The 19,491-nt window shown below is 49.9% G+C and overlaps 1 protein-coding gene across 2 annotated transcripts in view; it reads left to right on the forward strand.

Annotated features, from left to right (window-relative positions):
- STARD13 (StAR related lipid transfer domain containing 13) overlaps positions 1-19,491 on the forward strand; it is a 612,129-nt gene that overhangs the window by 314,880 nt on the left and 277,758 nt on the right. Inside the window, exon 1 of one of the 2 annotated variants that reach the window (XM_069758987.1) lies at positions 1,355-1,592. The exons of the other annotated variant lie outside the window; for it this stretch is intronic. Within the exon in view, the coding sequence (XP_069615088.1) occupies positions 1,361-1,592 (232 nt within the window). The 5' untranslated portion in view covers positions 1,355-1,360. Of the gene's footprint in view, positions 1-1,354; positions 1,593-19,491 lie in introns of those variants that run through there. 2 annotated transcript variants of the gene reach the window in all.

Here is a 19,491-nt window from a genome sequence, read left to right on the forward strand (position 1 = left end):
CGGCAGCTTCTGGTCCCAGGGTTGGTATGAGCGCAGGACCTGTGATGACGTCGCGGTCACATGACCGTGACGTCATGGCAGGTCCTTCTCGCATAACATCCTTGGCACCGGAACCTGCTGATTGCACTGCCGAGGACAGAGCGCGACGTCGGAAGGTGAGAATAACCTTTTTTTTTTTTATTATTATTATTTGTAACATTAGATCTTTTTACTATTGATGCTGCATACGCAATAGTACTACCTCTTGAAGCTCATCAAGAGAATGCCAAGAGTGTGCAAAGCAGTCATCAATGCAAAAGGTGGCTACTTTGAAGAACCTAGAATATAAGACATATTTTCAGTTGTTTCACACTTTTTTGTTAAGTATATAATTCCACATGTGTTAATTCATAGTTTTGATGCCTTCGGTGTGAATGTACAATTTTCATAGTCATGAAAATACTGAAAAATCTTTAAATGAGAAGGTGTGTCCAAACTTTTGGTCTGTACTGTATATATAGTTTTTTTTATTACTACCTAATAAACTTTATAATTATTTTATATATTTGTTTGTCTCTATCTATAATGACAATAGCGATAGTCCTGCCCAGATCATTCTTCCTCAGCCTGTGTAAATGCTTGTGTGATGGTGCAATGTCTTAACAACCCCACTCCTAATTTTCACCAAGGGTCACACTGTTTCGAACCAGCTCTGCTCTAAAGTAAGAAAATGACATTTCCTTTAAAGCAGAGGAAACAATTACTTTATATAAACAAATACAATATTTGTACATTTTGGGGGCAAAAAAAAGTTTATTAACCATTTTCCTAACTAACAAAATCTCCATTATTCAAACTTTTGACTTTAATTTATATTATTGATACCGCGCAATAGATATGAGCGACTCCTGTCTTACTGAATGCGGGGTAATAAAATGCATCCAAGCTTATATTATGCACTCAGAGGAAATACTTTCCAGACCTCTGTGCTCCTGTGTTATATTCCTGTCCACGCCAATACCTGCTTGGAAATCCTAGCTGAAAATAATTAGGAAAACGTAAAAAAAATGCGTTGCATGATTGCTGAACACATATTATCCAGCAGTGAGAAGGTTATTGGCTAATATTAGTCGGATGACCTCTGTTTCAGGTCTCTGGGGAGATAGGGTAAGTCAATAAACTTGTAAGGTAATTGGAGGAGAAAGGGAAAAAGGAAAGGGATTCTTGTATCAGACTGAAAACTTTCATGGCTGAACATCTGGTCTGGGATTCTCTGTGTCTTTGGGAATAGCTGCTGTAGTAAGGGGGGCTCCAGGGGAGGGAGTGCTGGAGAGAAAGTGTCAGGAGGAGATGCAGTGTGGTGATCCTCAGTGGTGGAGCAATGTATCCAGGCTTTGGAGAAGTGCAGAGGAGCACTGCAGCATCACACCTCCTCCTGGGACCTTCTTTTGGCTATCTAGTCAAGTGCAGTGATGCTGCGGGATTTACAATGACATCCAAGAGGACATCAGCCAAATTTCTGCTGAGAAGGTCTCTGAGCGAGCAATTAAAGAACTCCACTACCAAGGCTTGGGACCTGCTGTGGAAGAATATCCGGGAGAAGCGCCTGGCAGGTCAGTCTGTCCCTGCAGCAGACACAATGCAGTAAAATCACACTCGCCCATTCCTATTTATTACACTGTCTTCACACTGGTGTTTTGCATTCTCAGTATGTCCTAGTGTCTGCATGCTGACAAGGTGACTGCACAGAGGGTAAGGCTGTGGGTGAGCTCCCAGTGCAGACTGGTGGTGAGGGGTAAGGCTGTGGGTGAGCTCCCAGTGCAGACTGGTGGTGAGAGGTAAGGCTGTGGGTGAGCTCCCAGTGCAGACTGGTGGTGAGGGGTAAGGCTGTGGGTGAGCTCCCAGTGCAGACTGGTGGTGAGGGGTAAGGCTGTGGGTGAGCTCCCAGTGCAGACTGGTGGTGAGGGGTAAGGCTGTGGGTGAGCTCCCAGTGCAGACTGGTGGTGAGGGGTAAGGCTGTGGGTGAGCTCCCAGTGCAGACTGGTGGTGAGAGGTAAGGCTGTGGGTGAGCTCCCAGTGCAGACTGGTGGTGAGGGGTAAGGCTGTGGGTGAGCTCCCAGTGCAGACTGGTGGTGAGGGGTAAGGCTGTGGGTGAGCTCCCAGTGCAGACTGGTGGTGAGGGGTAAGGCTGTGGGTGAGCTCCCAGTGCAGACTGGTGGTGAGGGGTAAGGCTGTGGGTGAGCTCCCAGTGCAGACTGGTGGTGAGGGGTAAGGCTGTGGGTGAGCTCCAAGTGCAGACTGGTGGTGAGGGGTAAGGCTGTGTGTGAGCTCCCAGTGCAGACTGGTGGTGAGGGGTAAGGCTGTGTGTGAGCTCCCAGTGCAGACTGGTGGTGAGGGGTAAGGCTGTGGGTGAGCTCCCAGTGCAGACTGGTGGTGAGGGGTAAGGCTGTGTGTGAGCTCCCAGTGCAGACTGGTGGTGAGGGGTAAGGCTGTGGGTGAGCTCCCAGTGCAGACTGGTGGTGAGGGGTAAGGCTGTGGGTGAGCTCCCAGTGCAGACTGGTGGTGAGGGGTAAGGCTGTGTGTGAGCTCCCAGTGCAGACTGGTGGTGAGAGGTAAGGCTGTGGGTGAGCTCCCAGTGCAGACTGGTGGTGAGGGGTAAGGCTGTGGGTGAGCTCCCAGTGCAGACTGGTGGTGAGGGGTAAGGCTGTGGGTGAGCTCCCAGTGCAGACTGGTGGTGAGGGGTAAGGCTGCGTGTGAGCTCCCAGTGCAGACTGGTGGTGAGGGGTAAGGCTGTGGGTGAGCTCCCAGTGCAGACTGGTGGTGAGGGGTAAGGCTGTGTGTGAGCTCCCAGTGCAGACTGGTGGTGAGGGGTAAGGCTGTGTGTGAGCTCCCAGTGCAGACTGGTGGTGAGAGGTAAGGCTGTGTGTGAGCTCCCAGTGCAGACTGGTGGTGAGGGGTAAGGCTGTGGGTGAGCTCCCAGTGCAGACTGGTGGTGAGGGGTAAGGCTGTGGGTGAGCTCCCAGTGCAGACTGGTGGTGAGGGGTAAGGCTGTGTGTGAGCTCCCAGTGCAGACTGGTGGTGAGGGGTAAGGCTGTGGGTGAGCTCCCAGTGCAGACTGGTGGTGAGGGGTAAGGCTGTGGGTGAGCTCCCAGTGCAGACTGGTGGTGAGGGGTAAGGCTGTGTGTGAGCTCCCAGTGCAGACTGGTGGTGAGGGGTAAGGCTGTGGGTGAGCTCTCAGTGCAGACTGGTGGTGAGGGGTAAGGCTGTGGGTGAGCTCCCAGTGCAGACTGGTGGTGAGGGGTAAGGCTGTGGGTGAGCTCTCAGTGCAGACTGGTGGTGAGGGGTAAGGCTGTGGGTGAGCTCCCAGTGCAGACTGGTGGTGAGGGGTAAGGCTGTGGGTGAGCTCCCAGTGCAGACTGGTGGTGAGGGGTAAGGCTGTGGGTGAGCTCTCAGTGCAGACTGGTGGTGAGGGGTAAGGCTGTGGGTGAGCTCCCAGTGCAGACTGGTGGTGAGGGGTAAGGCTGTGTGTGAGCTCCCAGTGCAGACTGGTGGTGAGGGGTAAGGCTGTGTGTGAGCTCCCAGTGCAGACTGGTGGTGAGGGGTAAGGCTGTGGGTGAGCTCCCAGTGCAGACTGGTGGTGAGGGGTAAGGCTGTGGGTGAGCTCCCAGTGCAGACTGGTGGTGAGGTGTAAGGCTGTGGGTGAGCTCCCAGTGCAGACTGGTGGTGAGGGGTAAGGCTGTGTGTGAGCTCCCAGTGCAGACTGGTGGTGAGGGGTAAGGCTGTGGGTGAGCTCCCAGTGCAGACTGGTGGTGAGGGGTAAGGCTGTGGGTGAGCTCCCAGTGCAGACTGGTGGTGAGGGGTAAGGCTGTGTGTGAGCTCCCAGTGCAGACTGGTGGTGAGGGGTAAGGCTGTGGGTGAGCTCCCAGTGCAGACTGGTGGTGAGGGGTAAGGCTGTGGGTGAGCTCCCAGTGCAGACTGGTGGTGAGGGGTAAGGCTGTGGGTGAGCTCCCAGTGCAGACTGGTGGTGAGGGGTAAGGCTGTGGGTGAGCTCCCAGTGCAGACTGGTGGTGAGGGGTAAGGCTGTGGGTGAGCTCCCAGTGCAGACTGGTGGTGAGGGGTAAGGCTGTGGGTGAGCTCCCAGTGCAGACTGGTGGTGAGGGGTAAGGCTGTGTGTTAGCTCCCAGTGCAGACTGGTGGTGAGGGGTAAGGCTGTGGGTGAGCTCCCAGTGCAGACTGGTGGTGAGGGGTAAGGCTGTGGGTGAGCTCCCAGTGCAGACTGGTGGTGAGGGGTAAGGCTGTGGGTGAGCTCCCAGTGCAGACTGGTGGTGAGGGGTAAGGCTGTGGGTGAGCTCCCAGTGCAGACTGGTGGTGAGGTGTAAGGCTGTGGGTGAGCTCCCAGTGCAGACTGGTGGTGAGGGGTAAGGCTGTGTGTGAGCTCCCAGTGCAGACTGGTGGTGAGGGGTAAGGCTGTGGGTGAGCTCCCAGTGCAGACTGGTGGTGAGGGGTAAGGCTGTGGGTGAGCTCCCAGTGCAGACTGGTGGTGAGGGGTAAGGCTGTGGGTGAGCTCCCAGTGCAGACTGGTGGTGAGGGGTAAGGCTGTGGGTGAGCTCCCAGTGCAGACTGGTGGTGAGGGGTAAGGCTGTGGGTGAGCTCCCAGTGCAGACTGGTGGTGAGGGGTAAGGCTGTGGGTGAGCTCTCAGTGCAGACTGGTGGTGAGGGGTAAGGCTGTGGGTGAGCTCCCAGTGCAGACTGGTGGTGAGGGGTAAGGCTGTGTGTGAGCTCCCAGTGCAGACTGGTGGTGAGGGGGTAAGGCTGTGGGTGAGCTCCCAGTGCAGACTGGTGGTGAGGGGTAAGGCTGTGGGTGAGCTCCCAGTGCAGACTGGTGGTGAGGGGTAAGGCTGTGTGTGAGCTCCCAGTGCAGACTGGTGGTGAGGGGTAAGGCTGTGGGTGAGCTCCCAGTGCAGACTGGTGGTGAGGGGTAAGGCTGTGTGTGAGCTCCCAGTGCAGACTGGTGGTGAGGGGGTAAGGCTGTGGGTGAGCTCCCAGTGCAGACTGGTGGTGAGGGGGTAAGGCTGTGGGTGAGCTCCCAGTGCAGACTGGTGGTGAGGGGTAAGGCTGTGGGTGAGCTCCCAGTGCAGACTGGTGGTGAGGGGTAAGGCTGTGTGTGAGCTCCCAGTGCAGACTGGTGGTGAGGGGTAAGGCTGTGGGTGAGCTCCCAGTGCAGACTGGTGGTGAGGGGTAAGGCTGTGTGTGAGCTCCCAGTGCAGACTGGTGGTGAGGGGTAAGGCTGTGGGTGAGCTCCCAGTGCAGACTGGTGGTGAGGGGTAAGGCTGTGTGTGAGCTCCCAGTGCAGACTGGTGGTGAGGGGTAAGGCTGTGGGTGAGCTCCCAGTGCAGACTGGTGGTGAGGGGTAAGGCTGTGGGTGAGCTCCCAGTGCAGACTGGTGGTGAGGGGTAAGGCTGTGGGTGAGCTCCCAGTGCAGACTGGTGGTGAGAGGTAAGGCTGTGGGTGAGCTCCCAGTGCAGACTGGTGGTGAGGGGTAAGGCTGCGTGTGAGCTCCCAGTGCAGACTGGTGGTGAGGGGTAAGGCTGTGGGTGAGCTCCCAGTGCAGACTGGTGGTGAGGGGTAAGGCTGCGTGTGAGCTCCCAGTGCAGACTGGTGGTGAGGGGTAAGGCTGTGTGTGAGCTCCCAGTGCAGACTGGTGGTGAGAGGTAAGGCTGTGTGTGAGCTCCCAGTGCAGACTGGTGGTGAGGGGTAAGGCTGTGGGTGAGCTCCCAGTGCAGACTGGTGGTGAGGGGTAAGGCTGTGGGTGAGCTCCCAGTGCAGACTGGTGGTGAGGGGTAAGGCTGTGTGTGAGCTCCCAGTGCAGACTGGTGGTGAGGGGTAAGGCTGTGGGTGAGCTCCCAGTGCAGACTGGTGGTGAGGGGTAAGGCTGTGGGTGAGCTCCCAGTGCAGACTGGTGGTGAGGGGTAAGGCTGTGGGTGAGCTCCCAGTGCAGACTGGTGGTGAGGGGTAAGGCTGTGGGTGAGCTCCCAGTGCAGACTGGTGGTGAGGGGTAAGGCTGTGTGTGAGCTCCCAGTGCAGATTGGTGGTGAGGGGTAAGGCTGTGGGTGAGCTCCCAGTGCAGACTGGTGGTGAGGGGTAAGGCTGTGTGTGAGCTCCCAGTGCAGACTGGTGGTGAGGTGTAAGGCTGTGTGTGAGCTCCCAGTGCAGACTGGTGGTGAGGGGTAAGGCTGTGGGTGAGCTCTCAGTGCAGACTGGTGGTGAGGGGTAAGGCTGTGGGTGAGCTCCCAGTGCAGACTGGTGGTGAGGGGTAAGGCTGTGGGTGAGCTCTCAGTGCAGACTGGTGGTGAGGGGTAAGGCTGTGGGTGAGCTCCCAGTGCAGACTGGTGGTGAGGGGTAAGGCTGTGGGTGAGCTCCCAGTGCAGACTGGTGGTGAGGGGTAAGGCTGTGGGTGAGCTCTCAGTGCAGACTGGTGGTGAGGGGTAAGGCTGTGGGTGAGCTCCCAGTGCAGACTGGTGGTGAGGGGTAAGGCTGTGTGTGAGCTCCCAGTGCAGACTGGTGGTGAGGGGTAAGGCTGTGTGTGAGCTCCCAGTGCAGACTGGTGGTGAGGGGTAAGGCTGTGGGTGAGCTCCCAGTGCAGACTGGTGGTGAGGGGTAAGGCTGTGGGTGAGCTCCCAGTGCAGACTGGTGGTGAGGTGTAAGGCTGTGGGTGAGCTCCCAGTGCAGACTGGTGGTGAGGGGTAAGGCTGTGTGTGAGCTCCCAGTGCAGACTGGTGGTGAGGGGTAAGGCTGTGGGTGAGCTCCCAGTGCAGACTGGTGGTGAGGGGTAAGGCTGTGGGTGAGCTCCCAGTGCAGACTGGTGGTGAGGGGTAAGGCTGTGTGTGAGCTCCCAGTGCAGACTGGTGGTGAGGGGTAAGGCTGTGGGTGAGCTCCCAGTGCAGACTGGTGGTGAGGGGTAAGGCTGTGGGTGAGCTCCCAGTGCAGACTGGTGGTGAGGGGTAAGGCTGTGGGTGAGCTCCCAGTGCAGACTGGTGGTGAGGGGTAAGGCTGTGGGTGAGCTCCCAGTGCAGACTGGTGGTGAGGGGTAAGGCTGTGGGTGAGCTCCCAGTGCAGACTGGTGGTGAGGGGTAAGGCTGTGGGTGAGCTCCCAGTGCAGACTGGTGGTGAGGGGTAAGGCTGTGTGTTAGCTCCCAGTGCAGACTGGTGGTGAGGGGTAAGGCTGTGGGTGAGCTCCCAGTGCAGACTGGTGGTGAGGGGTAAGGCTGTGGGTGAGCTCCCAGTGCAGACTGGTGGTGAGGGGTAAGGCTGTGGGTGAGCTCCCAGTGCAGACTGGTGGTGAGGGGTAAGGCTGTGGGTGAGCTCCCAGTGCAGACTGGTGGTGAGGTGTAAGGCTGTGGGTGAGCTCCCAGTGCAGACTGGTGGTGAGGGGTAAGGCTGTGGGTGAGCTCCCAGTGCAGACTGGTGGTGAGGGGTAAGGCTGTGGGTGAGCTCCCAGTGCAGACTGGTGGTGAGGGGTAAGGCTGTGGGTGAGCTCCCAGTGCAGACTGGTGGTGAGGGGTAAGGCTGTGGGTGAGCTCCCAGTGCAGACTGGTGGTGAGGGGTAAGGCTGTGGGTGAGCTCCCAGTGCAGACTGGTGGTGAGGGGTAAGGCTGTGGGTGAGCTCCCAGTGCAGACTGGTGGTGAGGGGTAAGGCTGTGGGTGAGCTCTCAGTGCAGACTGGTGGTGAGGGGTAAGGCTGTGGGTGAGCTCCCAGTGCAGACTGGTGGTGAGGGGTAAGGCTGTGTGTGAGCTCCCAGTGCAGACTGGTGGTGAGGGGGTAAGGCTGTGGGTGAGCTCCCAGTGCAGACTGGTGGTGAGGGGTAAGGCTGTGGGTGAGCTCCCAGTGCAGACTGGTGGTGAGGGGTAAGGCTGTGTGTGAGCTCCCAGTGCAGACTGGTGGTGAGGGGTAAGGCTGTGGGTGAGCTCCCAGTGCAGACTGGTGGTGAGGGGTAAGGCTGTGGGTGAGCTCCCAGTGCAGACTGGTGGTGAGGGGTAAGGCTGTGGGTGAGCTCTCAGTGCAGACTGGTGGTGAGGGGTAAGGCTGTGGGTGAGCTCCCAGTGCAGACTGGTGGTGAGGGGTAAGGCTGTGTGTGAGCTCCCAGTGCAGACTGGTGGTGAGGGGGTAAGGCTGTGGGTGAGCTCCCAGTGCAGACTGGTGGTGAGGGGTAAGGCTGTGGGTGAGCTCCCAGTGCAGACTGGTGGTGAGGGGTAAGGCTGTGGGTGAGCTCCCAGTGCAGACTGGTGGTGAGGGGTAAGGCTGTGTGTGAGCTCCCAGTGCAGACTGGTGGTGAGGGGTAAGGCTGTGGGTGAGCTCCCAGTGCAGACTGGTGGTGAGGGGTAAGGCTGTGGGTGAGCTCCCAGTGCAGACTGGTGGTGAGGGGTAAGGCTGTGGGTGAGCTCTCAGTGCAGACTGGTGGTGAGGGGTAAGGCTGTGGGTGAGCTCCCAGTGCAGACTGGTGGTGAGGGGTAAGGCTGTGTGTGAGCTCCCAGTGCAGACTGGTGGTGAGGGGGTAAGGCTGTGGGTGAGCTCCCAGTGCAGACTGGTGGTGAGGGGTAAGGCTGTGGGTGAGCTCCCAGTGCAGACTGGTGGTGAGGGGTAAGGCTGTGTGTGAGCTCCCAGTGCAGACTGGTGGTGAGGGGTAAGGCTGTGTGTGAGCTCCCAGTGCAGACTGGTGGTGAGGGGTAAGGCTGTGGGTGAGCTCCCAGTGCAGACTGGTGGTGAGGGGTAAGGCTGTGGGTGAGCTCTCAGTGCAGACTGGTGGTGAGGGGGTAAGGCTGTGGGTGAGCTCCCAGTGCAGACTGGTGCTGTTGGGATCTGTGTCCTATGTGGTGCCCTTGCAGCATTTCCTTTTATCTTTCATCTGTTCCAGTGCAGAGGATCAAAGCCAATAAAGTTACATTGTCATAATGTATAATTATATTTACCATAGATTTTTTTTTCATTATTTAATGGAAGAATCATATTTTGACACTTTGTGAATTCACAAGCGACTTTTGTCATAGTGAGTTATTGACAGGTAAATCCGACATAGTGACCCCAGGATTTACAGGATTGTGACAGGATACATTGCAGGTAATTAGCGCATTATGGAAATTGCACTTATTGTCATATTTGCGGAATGTACTTTTACATGCATCGATGCTACATTTTGTATATGTCACATAAATGACCTGAATACTTACTGTAAGTGCCATAGGTAATAATAATAATTTATTAATAAAGCGACAACATATTCTACAGACTGTTACATTTACATGCACGATACAGATCCTATATAGTCTGTTAAAGAGGTTCTCTCATATACTTACAGCAATATCAATATTTTTGTGGATTGCTTATATAGCGAAATTCATACTACATATATCATCACTGTCCCCATTGGAGCTCACCATTCCCTATCAGTATGTGTTTGGGGTGAAACTGGAGGAATCACACGCAAACATGGGGAGAACATACAAACTCCTTGCATTACTATATGATATCATTTATAAACCACAATGCACCAAGAATGAAGCAAGTGCTAAATTATTTCACGATTCTTTAACACTTTTTATACCAACCGCAACAGTTATGTTATTGATGTGCGACTGCATGCGTATACGTATGCTAGCATTGAGATGGCGATGGCGGATCCCACATGACTATGGAGTCACACCGAACATATAATGCCATAGGTGTTACGCTAATAGATTTGGCTTAATTGATGTCAATTTCTCCAAATTTAATGCGGCGCTTTTATTATTCCGTAAATTCTGTGCTCTTCTACCTCATACTGGCCACAAGTCTATGGATCGGTGTGACTTGCATAGCACATAGACAAAACTTACCAGCTGTCCTTTAGTTTAAATGAGACTTTAGGATTTATCACTGATCTTTATTTGAATGTTGAAAATCAATGTTTTATACATTTTAAGGACTTTACGTTGCATGAAAGGTTGGTGAAACTTCTCTGATCTTGGTGCTTCAAGGAATGTGCATTTGGGTTTTCTTATAAATCAAATGATTCTGATTGATTCATTTATGGTTCACATGGGACTCATGGCTCGGGCACAGTATTTACTTGTGCTTGTAGGTACAGTACCCTACTACTCCATGCGATGCAACATGCCTCCATTTTTGTTCCATATAAAACCAGAGTCTTATACAAAAATATAGTATGGGGGCGATTCTTCAAGACCAACAGTCTTGATGAGGGGGGCGATTTGGAGATAACGCTTCTGTTTCCGGCAAGTCACGTAGTGGCATGCACCGCTATGTGCCTCACCACAAATCTTACTCCAGCCTCTTCTGGGGAATGCTGCCACTCGGCATGAATTTTACAAGCAGGGGTCACCATAGCCCATCACGCCCCCTTACCACTAGAGATGAGCGAACATCATCGGTTCTCTCCTTATTCGGCAAGCTATAGCGCTTACTGAAGAAGCTGCATCGGGAACCCAGCTAACTGGAGCGCTCCCGATAATCAGCTATTCAGCACCGCAGCTGCATGTGTCGCGGCTGTGTGTCACAACGAACAGGCTCTCCATACATGCGTTGTTACTGTCATACAGCAGCAGAGCCCAACAGCTCGGGAGCGCTCCAGTTAGCTGGGTTCCCGATGCAGCTTCTTCAGTAAGCGCTATAGCTTGCCGAATAAGGAGGGAGCCGACGATGTTCGCTCAGCTCTACTTACCAGTACTTTGTTGGAGCTGGGGCAAGAATTACATAAAAACGCCATAAGTTGCATTTTTTTGCACAACCTTGCGAAAACTGGTGAAATAACATTAATGAATCACCCTTTATTACTGATCCATGCAACACAGATAATTAAAAGGGTATTCTCAAGTTTACAAGTTTTCCATTGGATAGGGGATAACTTCCTGATCACTGGTGGTGATCACTGGTGGAGCCCCATGGGGATCACAAGCACTCCTGATTAGTGATGAGCGAATGTGCTTGGATAAGGTGTTACCCGCATGCTCGGGTGCTGAGTGTCTTCAGCGTGCTCAATAAATATGTCCGAGTCCCCGCAGCAGCATGTCTCGTGGATTTTCGACAGCAGCAACACATACAGGAATTATGTGTTTGTTAGGCAATCCCTGCATGTGTTGCGGCTGCCGAACATCCACGAGACATGCAGCTGCGGGGTCTTGAACATATTTTTCGAGCACGCTGAAGACACTCGGTTAGCACCCGAGCATGCGGGTAGCACCTTATCCAAGCACATTCTATCATCACTACTCCCACTCCATTCATTCCTAATGAGACCGCCCGAGTAGCTGAAGGCTATGCTCAGCTAGTCTTCAGCACTCCCGCTTCATTCACACGGGGCTCCTCAGAGCTTCAGTTCTCTGGATTGGTGGGAGTCATGGCTTTCGGACACCCAGTACATAAATGTAACCCCTATCCTATGAGAACAGCCATTTACAGCTAGATTCCTATCTACTGTGGAGCCACTGTTGTAGACAAAATTGCCAGACCGCACACGTACACAGCCCCCTGTGCGTTGGACCCCTGTGCACGCCAAGTGCCACCTTATGATGCTTCTGTGAGGTGCAGTATCCTCAGCTTTCCTTATTGGTTTGGATACTTTTGTAAGGGTTAAATTACATATTGTGTATTTTCTGCTAAATTTCGGTTGATGCATTTGCACAGAAATTCAGCAACAAATCTCAGCACCAAACCCCATTCATTTAGAGTAAAGAATCAGCCATGGATATCGGCAGATTGTCAAATCTACAGCATCTGTCGTGATTTTCATTTATTGCAATGCAATGAGTGAAATCATTGGCTAGATTGCATATGAAAAATCAGCAAGGAAATCCACATATTACAGATGCAGATTTCATTGTGGATTCTTTTACGATGGATCTGTCCAGGGCTTGAATTCTGTTTTTCCTTCTTCTTTTGACAGAAACCAAAAAATCTTATTGGAGTAGGTTCACACTAGCATTTGGCTTTCCATTTTTCTGTTCTGTTATAAAAAACCAAAAATCTGGACTCCTGCAAAAACAAATCCATCCTACAACGAACACAGATGGTACCAGGCAAATCTCACTGACTGTAATCAGGTCCGTTTGGTTTCCATTTTGGTGGATATCATTTTAACGACTGCTCATTATCTGCTTGTAAAAATGTAATGGAGAAACCAACGCTAGTGTGAAATCACCCCTAAGCCTTATTCAAACGTCTGTGATTTTTCTTGTGCGCAGAAAAATGGTCTGAGCTTCACCAGTGTTTTTCAGCCACTTTTCATCAGTGTTTGGTCATGTACGGAAAATAAATATATTCCGAAGATTCTGCTATTCATTGCAGTGTCAAACACGGATAGCACTGATGGATGTCATCCATGTGCTGTCTGTGATTTTCAAGAACCCCGCAGATCTGTATGGGTAATTTTGATCTATCAGCAAGAACTGACATGTCGACAAAAAGAACAAGGACATGTGAATAGCATCATAAATTATAATCGGTGCATGTTCTATCAGTGAAAACCACAGAACATGTACATGACCAGCTGACATCTGAATGAGACCTTACGCTGATGTAGAAGATGCCTGATACCACCTTGTGCATGGTCCTTTAAACTGACATCTATTGCCATCTTTCATTACTTATATACTAGATCTGTTATTATCAGCATTTTCTTTATCATTAAAGGGGTATTCCACATGCTTGCTCCCCGATAAAATAAAATAGCCAATACTTACCTCCCATTCCGACGCAGTTCCAGCAGTGTCGGCACTCCCTTTCCCGGGTCTCCGGAGCGGTTATATGACACGTGATGCCCGGCGCCCAATCAGCGCTGCCGTCACTGCCCCCGCCTTCGGACAAATCGAACATGAAGAGGAAGTCCAGGCTGCAGCTGATCTGACTTCCTCTTTATGTTCAATTAGACAGAAGGCGGGGACAGTGACACCAGCAAGGATTGGGTATCGGGCACCACATGTTATATATCCTCCCGGGAGACCCGGGAAAGCGAGTGCCGACACCGCAGGAACGTCGCCATCACGGGAGGTGAGTATGGGTTTTTTATTTTGTCAGGCCAAATGTTGGGAACGAGAAGGGGTTGTCCTAGTAGTGGACAACCCCTTTAAAAGTCAATGGAAGAAGGATGCAAACAGATGAAAACTAATGTCAATTTGTAGCAAACAAGAAACCACAAGTGTGAACCTCGCCATAGCAAAGAGCATTTGTAAGAAACACAACTTCTTTGTGTCATCTCAGTCACGACCTTCAGCAGAATCCTGGTCATCTAATCAGCACCTGGACATTCTGTTTTGTTATAAGGGAAGGTCCACAGAGAGGTGAAGTTGCGGTATATCCATGTGGCACCACCTTTATAGCGCAGCCATAAACAGTTTTAATTCCATACAATTCTTAGAACCTTATTTTGTCAAAGAAGAAGCAAAAATTACTTATTAGAAAGTAGTGTTGAACCAATGAAAGGGATTAAGGCTGAAGGCGCAGATTACACCGGTTATGCTTGTACATGTAGGTACAGGTAGGTACAGATGTTTCATTGATTCTTTCATCTTTCCACGGTGAAGATAAAAAAATAATAGATAGTTCAGAACATTTAGGAAGAATGGATATGACAGACTTTTTTAACTCATGAGGTCCCCTTTCCCCACTACTTAAATGGTCTCGTGACCGACCCAAAATGCTACTATTCTGGCATGCATGTGTTCTTTAAATGGAAGCTGAGAGCAGCATAACATAGGGCAATCAAGCCTGATGACAAGGATATGTCACTTACTGTCAGTGTGTTGTAGTTTCAATACAATCAGTGTTTTATCAGCAGGAGATTATCACTGCTTGACTAGCTCTCAAATGCACATCAGACCACATAATCTGTTTAACCCCACCCCCAATGATTGGCAGCTTGCTTACAATGTACAGTGTACACAGGAAGCTGCCAATCAAGGCCGTGGGCGGGATTATACACAGCTCAGCATTTATAGCACTGCTACATCTACAGCAGTCCTGGGGAAGAAACACCTCTCCGGTCTAGTCCTGCCTCATTAGTGCCTGTTATGCTGCAGAATAAAAGTACATTGTTCAAAAATTGCAGCATTAGTAATCACTTAAAATGCCCTATTAGATTATAGGGAATCTGTCAGCATGTTTTTTCTATGTAATCTGAAGCAGGAGATAGGGGCTGAAATACAGATTTCAGGGATGTATTACTTATTGTGTGTTGTTGTATACTTACAATGAAGGTTGTATCACCGGGACATTATCACTACCCTGACTACAGCTAATGCAACTGCTAGACTGACCACGCCCCCTCCTGTGATAAGCAGCTCATGCTCTATAGATAATATACACAGAAAGCTGTGTTTTGGGCGAGGTTAGCTTTCGGAGCTCTGCTTCATGTTACATCTAAAAACTCCTTTTGTATCACAACTGCTGCACTCAGTAAACTAAGTGATACATCTTTGGATTTGGGATCTTTTTTCCTACATTATGCTGCTCTCAGTTGAGGTAGCAAAACCCTGCTGATAAAGTCCCTTTAAAAAAATCTGCATCCATTTTTTTTAAAGGGACCATCTGTGGTTGGGATGATGAAGTATTTTGTTTTTTTATGGTGGGAATTCTTATATCTAATTTTGGTATTATTTTGACATATTTAAATGTAATGTTTTCAGTGATGTCGGATGGACATGACATGATTATATTTGGCTCATGGGCTGTAATGGCACACCTCATTATTATAGCCTGGGAATTAGCGTCATAGATATTAGTGTGACGTTGGCAATTGTGCTGTTTCTATAATAAAGAGGGAATTTCTCTGCTCTATTTTACTTTTCTTTTCACAGCGTGTTTGTTCAGTGTAATAAATTTGCCAGATTCGCATTTGTCATATGTGGTCAGTAGTTATTGCACAAATGTCAAAGTGGGTACGCAGATCATCATATTTACTAGATTTTATTTTTCAAGAGTCGCGCATATCTAAATCCAGTTCACCCAAATCCTTCACTGTATACATGGTTAATCCACCCTGATGGCTTCATATTTTGCTACATTTCACAAGCCTGCTGTGCAATCTTTTTAGGGCAATGGCAGTAATTTTTCAAAATGATTAATTAAAGGAGTTTTCTCATTATTGATCTTCAGGAGTGCACCGCCCATCTTCCTGCTTGTCGGAGGTGGCTCGCTCCTTATGGTTGACGGTTGGAGCAGGTGATATTGCTGAGCTTCTGGCCTTAAAGGGGTTGTCCGGGCTAAAATAACTATGTTCCTGCAGACTTGTGAATCCTCACAGCGCTCTGCATTCTGTGGATTCACCTGTGTCAGCGCCGGGAACCTCGATCACGTGACCAGAGGCGTAGCTAGGGTTTTGGTCCAGGGGGGGGCAAAGCTTCTGAGTGGGCCCCTAATTACAACTGGGTGACGCCCCCTAATAGTGGAGGAGAACCTCAGCAGATGACCGCGCTGTTACTGAAAATAATCTCTATATAACGACCAACATGGATATTGCCACCATATGGTCAGTGGTAAATACCAACCCTGCAGAAAGTATAAGAGATCACAGCACAGTTACAGATAATGTCTTACTACTGACGTTCTTTCTGATGGAATCGTTCATTTTTCCCGTCTTTTCCATCTGGCCCAGACCGTCATCATGACAACTTCTTTCAGCCAGGACTCGTCTGCAGAGATTACAACAAAGACACATTTCACGTCTCATATTTTCAGCACCGTCCCCATCTATTCCCAACCTGCACAAACTCCTCATTCTGCTGATACCCCAATAATGAGCCAGTTCTGCCGTATATGACCCTATTACTGCACCTGCTGTGCGGTTCTCTGTACCCTCTAAATTCTAAAGCAACTCTCTACAATATAGTAATGCCAGGGGCAAGTGCCTTAGAAAACAGTACCCACACTTTGCCCCCTAAAAAGTAATGCCTCCTGTGTGCCCCTTTGATAGTCACAGTAACCTGAGTTCCCCTATAACAATAAGTGCCCACTTTACATTGAATAATGTAATAGCTCCACTATACACAGTATGATGTTCTCTTATACTGTACATATCATGATGCCCACTCACTGTAATGTACCCCCACACAGTATATTGACCCCTTAGTAGCCCCCAAACTGCTTGATGGCCCCAACACTGTGTGATGGCCCCTTCACTGTAATCCCCACACTGTATGATGGCCCCCTAGATAGCTTCCATATAGTATAATGTACCAGATAGTCCTCAATATAGTATAATGCACCCCCCATGGGCCTGCATAGTATAATGCACCCCCAATAGGCCTGTGTAGTATAATGCACCCCCAATAGGCCTGTATAGTATAATGCTCTCCTCATGGGCCTGCATAGTATAATGCACCCCCATATATCTGTATAGTATAATGCACCCCCATATATCTGTATAGTATAATGCACTCCCTATTGACCAGTATAGTATAATGCTCTGCCCATGGGCCTGTATAGTATAATGCACCCCTATAGGCCTGTATAGTATAATGCACTCCCCATATGCCTCTACAGTATAATGCACCCCCATAGGCCTGTATAGTATAATGCACTCCCCATAGGCCTGTATACTATAATGCACTCCCCATTGGCCTGTATAGTATCATGCACTCCCCATAGGCCTGTATAGTATAATGCACTCCCCATAGGCCTGTAAAGTATAATGCACCCCCTATATGCCTGTATAGTATAATGCACTCCCCATAGGCCTGAATAGTATAATGCATTCCCCATAGGCCTGTATAGTATAATGCATTCCCCATAGACCTGGATAGTATAATGCACTTCCCATAGGCCTGTATAGTGTAGTGCAACCCCCATAGGCCTGTTATGTGTAATGCTCTCCCCATGGGTCTGTATAGTGTAATGCACTCCCCATAGGCCTGTATAGTATAATGCATTCCCCATAGACCTGTATAGTATAATGCATTCCCTATAGGCCTGGATAGTATAATGCATTCCCCATAGGCCTGTATAGTGTAGTGCACCCTCCCATAGGCCTGTTATGTGTAATGCTCTCCCCATAGGTCTGTATAGTGTAATGCATCCAGATAAAAAATAAATCCAATACTCACCTCTCCTCCTACCCGCAGTGCTCTGAACGCCCGCACATCTCCAGACAGCGGGCGATGAGTACTGACATCATCGCAACCCCAGTCAGTGTCAGCGTCGGTGATGTCAGATGCTGACAGGGGGTGATGAGTGTAACACTCCCTCTCTCATAAATGCGGTCAGCTGTATCGGCAGCTAGCCGATACAGTTGACCCTGCGATGACGGGCGGGGGGCCCACTGCTGGCACCAGGCTCCCCACTGCCTGCTCGGGCCCCATAGCAGCTGGGCAGCAATGTAGAGAGATTAGTTCTCCCTGCTCTGTCGAAGAATGTAACTGTATCGGTGCGCTGTGCAGGCCGATACAGTTACATAGCATAGCTCCGGATGGGCCCCCTCCAGGCTAGAATCTGGCCTTGCACAATACACTTGCATTGAGTGCACAGGAAACGGTCTAGTCGGATTCTGGGTGGGAGTATGCATATCGCATAATTGTGGTCATGTGACCGCCGATCCCGCACTGTGAGGTTTCACAAATCTGCAGCCACATAGAATAACTGCAGACTTGTAGTTTTACACTGGACAACTCCTTTATCGGTTTGCTTTATGCCTTTAACAAAAGCAGTGGGGACTCGAACATATTATCCGAGCTCGCCCAAGATATTTGGATAACACCCAAGCATGCTCAGATAAGATGTTACTTGAGCACGTTCACTCATCACTATTCTTTATATGACGGTGCGCAGTAACCAATATTAGGTCATCAGCTCCTCCTCACTATGCTCCGCTCCATCGGCCTCAAGGACACCGTTCTCTCTTGGTTCTCCTCCTATCTCTCTGACCGATCCTTCACTGTATGTTTTGCTGGTTCCTCTTCCTCTCACCTTCCCCTTACTGTTGGGGTTCCTCAAGGATCAGTCCTAGGCCCCCTCCTCTTCTCGTTGTATACTGCCCATATTGGACAAACAATCAGTAGATTTGGTTTCCAGTACCATCTCTATGCTGATGACACCCAATTATACACTTCTGCTCCTGATATCTTGCCTGCCTTTTTAGAAAACACCAGTGATTGTCTTACCGCTATCTCTAGCATCATGTCCTCCCTCTATCTGAAATTAAACCTGTCAAAAACTGAACTCCTCGTGTTCTCTCCCTCTACTAACCTACCTTTGCCTGACATTGCCATCTCCGTGTGCGGTTCCACCATTACTCCAAAGCAACATGCCCGCTGCCTTGGGGTCATCCTTGATTCTGACCTTTCATTCACCCCCCACATCCAATCACTGGCTCGCTCTTCTTATCTTCATCTCAAAAACATTTCTAGAATTCGCCCTTTTCTTACTTTCGACTCTGCAAAAACTCTTACTGTTTCACTTATTCATTCTCGTCTGGACTATTGTAACTCTCTACTAATCGGCCTCCCTCTTACCAAACTCTCCCCTCTCCAATCTGTCCTGAATGCTGCAGCCAGGATCATATTCCTCACCAACCGTTACACCGATGCCTCTACCTTGTGCCAGTCATTACACTGGCTACCCATCCACTCCAGAATCCAGTACAAAACTACTACCCTCATCCACAAAGCACTCCATGGCTCAGCACCACCCTACATCTCCTCTCTGGTCTCAGTCTACCACCCTACCCGTGCCCTCCGCTCCGCTAATGACCTCAGGTTAGCATCCTCAATAATCAGAACCTCCCACTCCCGTCTCCAAGACTTTACACGTGCTGCGCCGATTCTTTGGAATGCACTACCTAGGTTAATGCGATTAATCCCCAATCCCCACAGTTTTAAGCGTGCCCTAAAAACTCTTTTGTTCAGACTGGCCTACCGCCTCAATGCATTAACGTAACGATCCCTGTGTGGCCTATTTAAAAAAAAAAAAAAAAATGATTGTTCTCATACACTTTATGCAGTATTAGCCCTCTGTGTCTGTACTGTTACATACTTAGGCAGTTAACTGGTTCATGCAGCTTTACATGAACACCCGATCCTTACACTATGGCTGGTCCGAATAACTATAGCATTTGTTACCATCCACCTCTCGTGTCTCCCCTTTTCCTCATAGTTTGTAAGCTTGCGAGCAGGGCCCTCATTCCTCCTGGTATCTGTTTTAAACTGTATTTCTGTTATGCTGTAATGTCTATTGTCTGTGCAAGTCCCCTCTATAATTTGTAAAGCGCTGTGGAATATGTTGGCGCTATATAAATAAAAATTATTATTATTATTATTATTATTATAGGTGCTCATTTACTGGTAACCAAAAATGTACAGCATAGGCCATTATATATGTCTCTCAATATTCTTGAGCACAGTCTTCCTAAAAATACTGAATCAATATGATGGTCTAATGATGGATCCATCCGGAATTTCTGTTAGTGGTTTCTATAAAGAATCTGTCAATAAGTATTTCTAGAAAGAGTGAGTCAAAATTCAGGATCCACTCAA

This window comes from Ranitomeya imitator, chromosome 3 (genome assembly GCF_032444005.1).
Source record: "Ranitomeya imitator isolate aRanImi1 chromosome 3, aRanImi1.pri, whole genome shotgun sequence".
Lineage (NCBI taxonomy): Eukaryota > Metazoa > Chordata > Amphibia > Anura > Dendrobatidae > Ranitomeya > Ranitomeya imitator.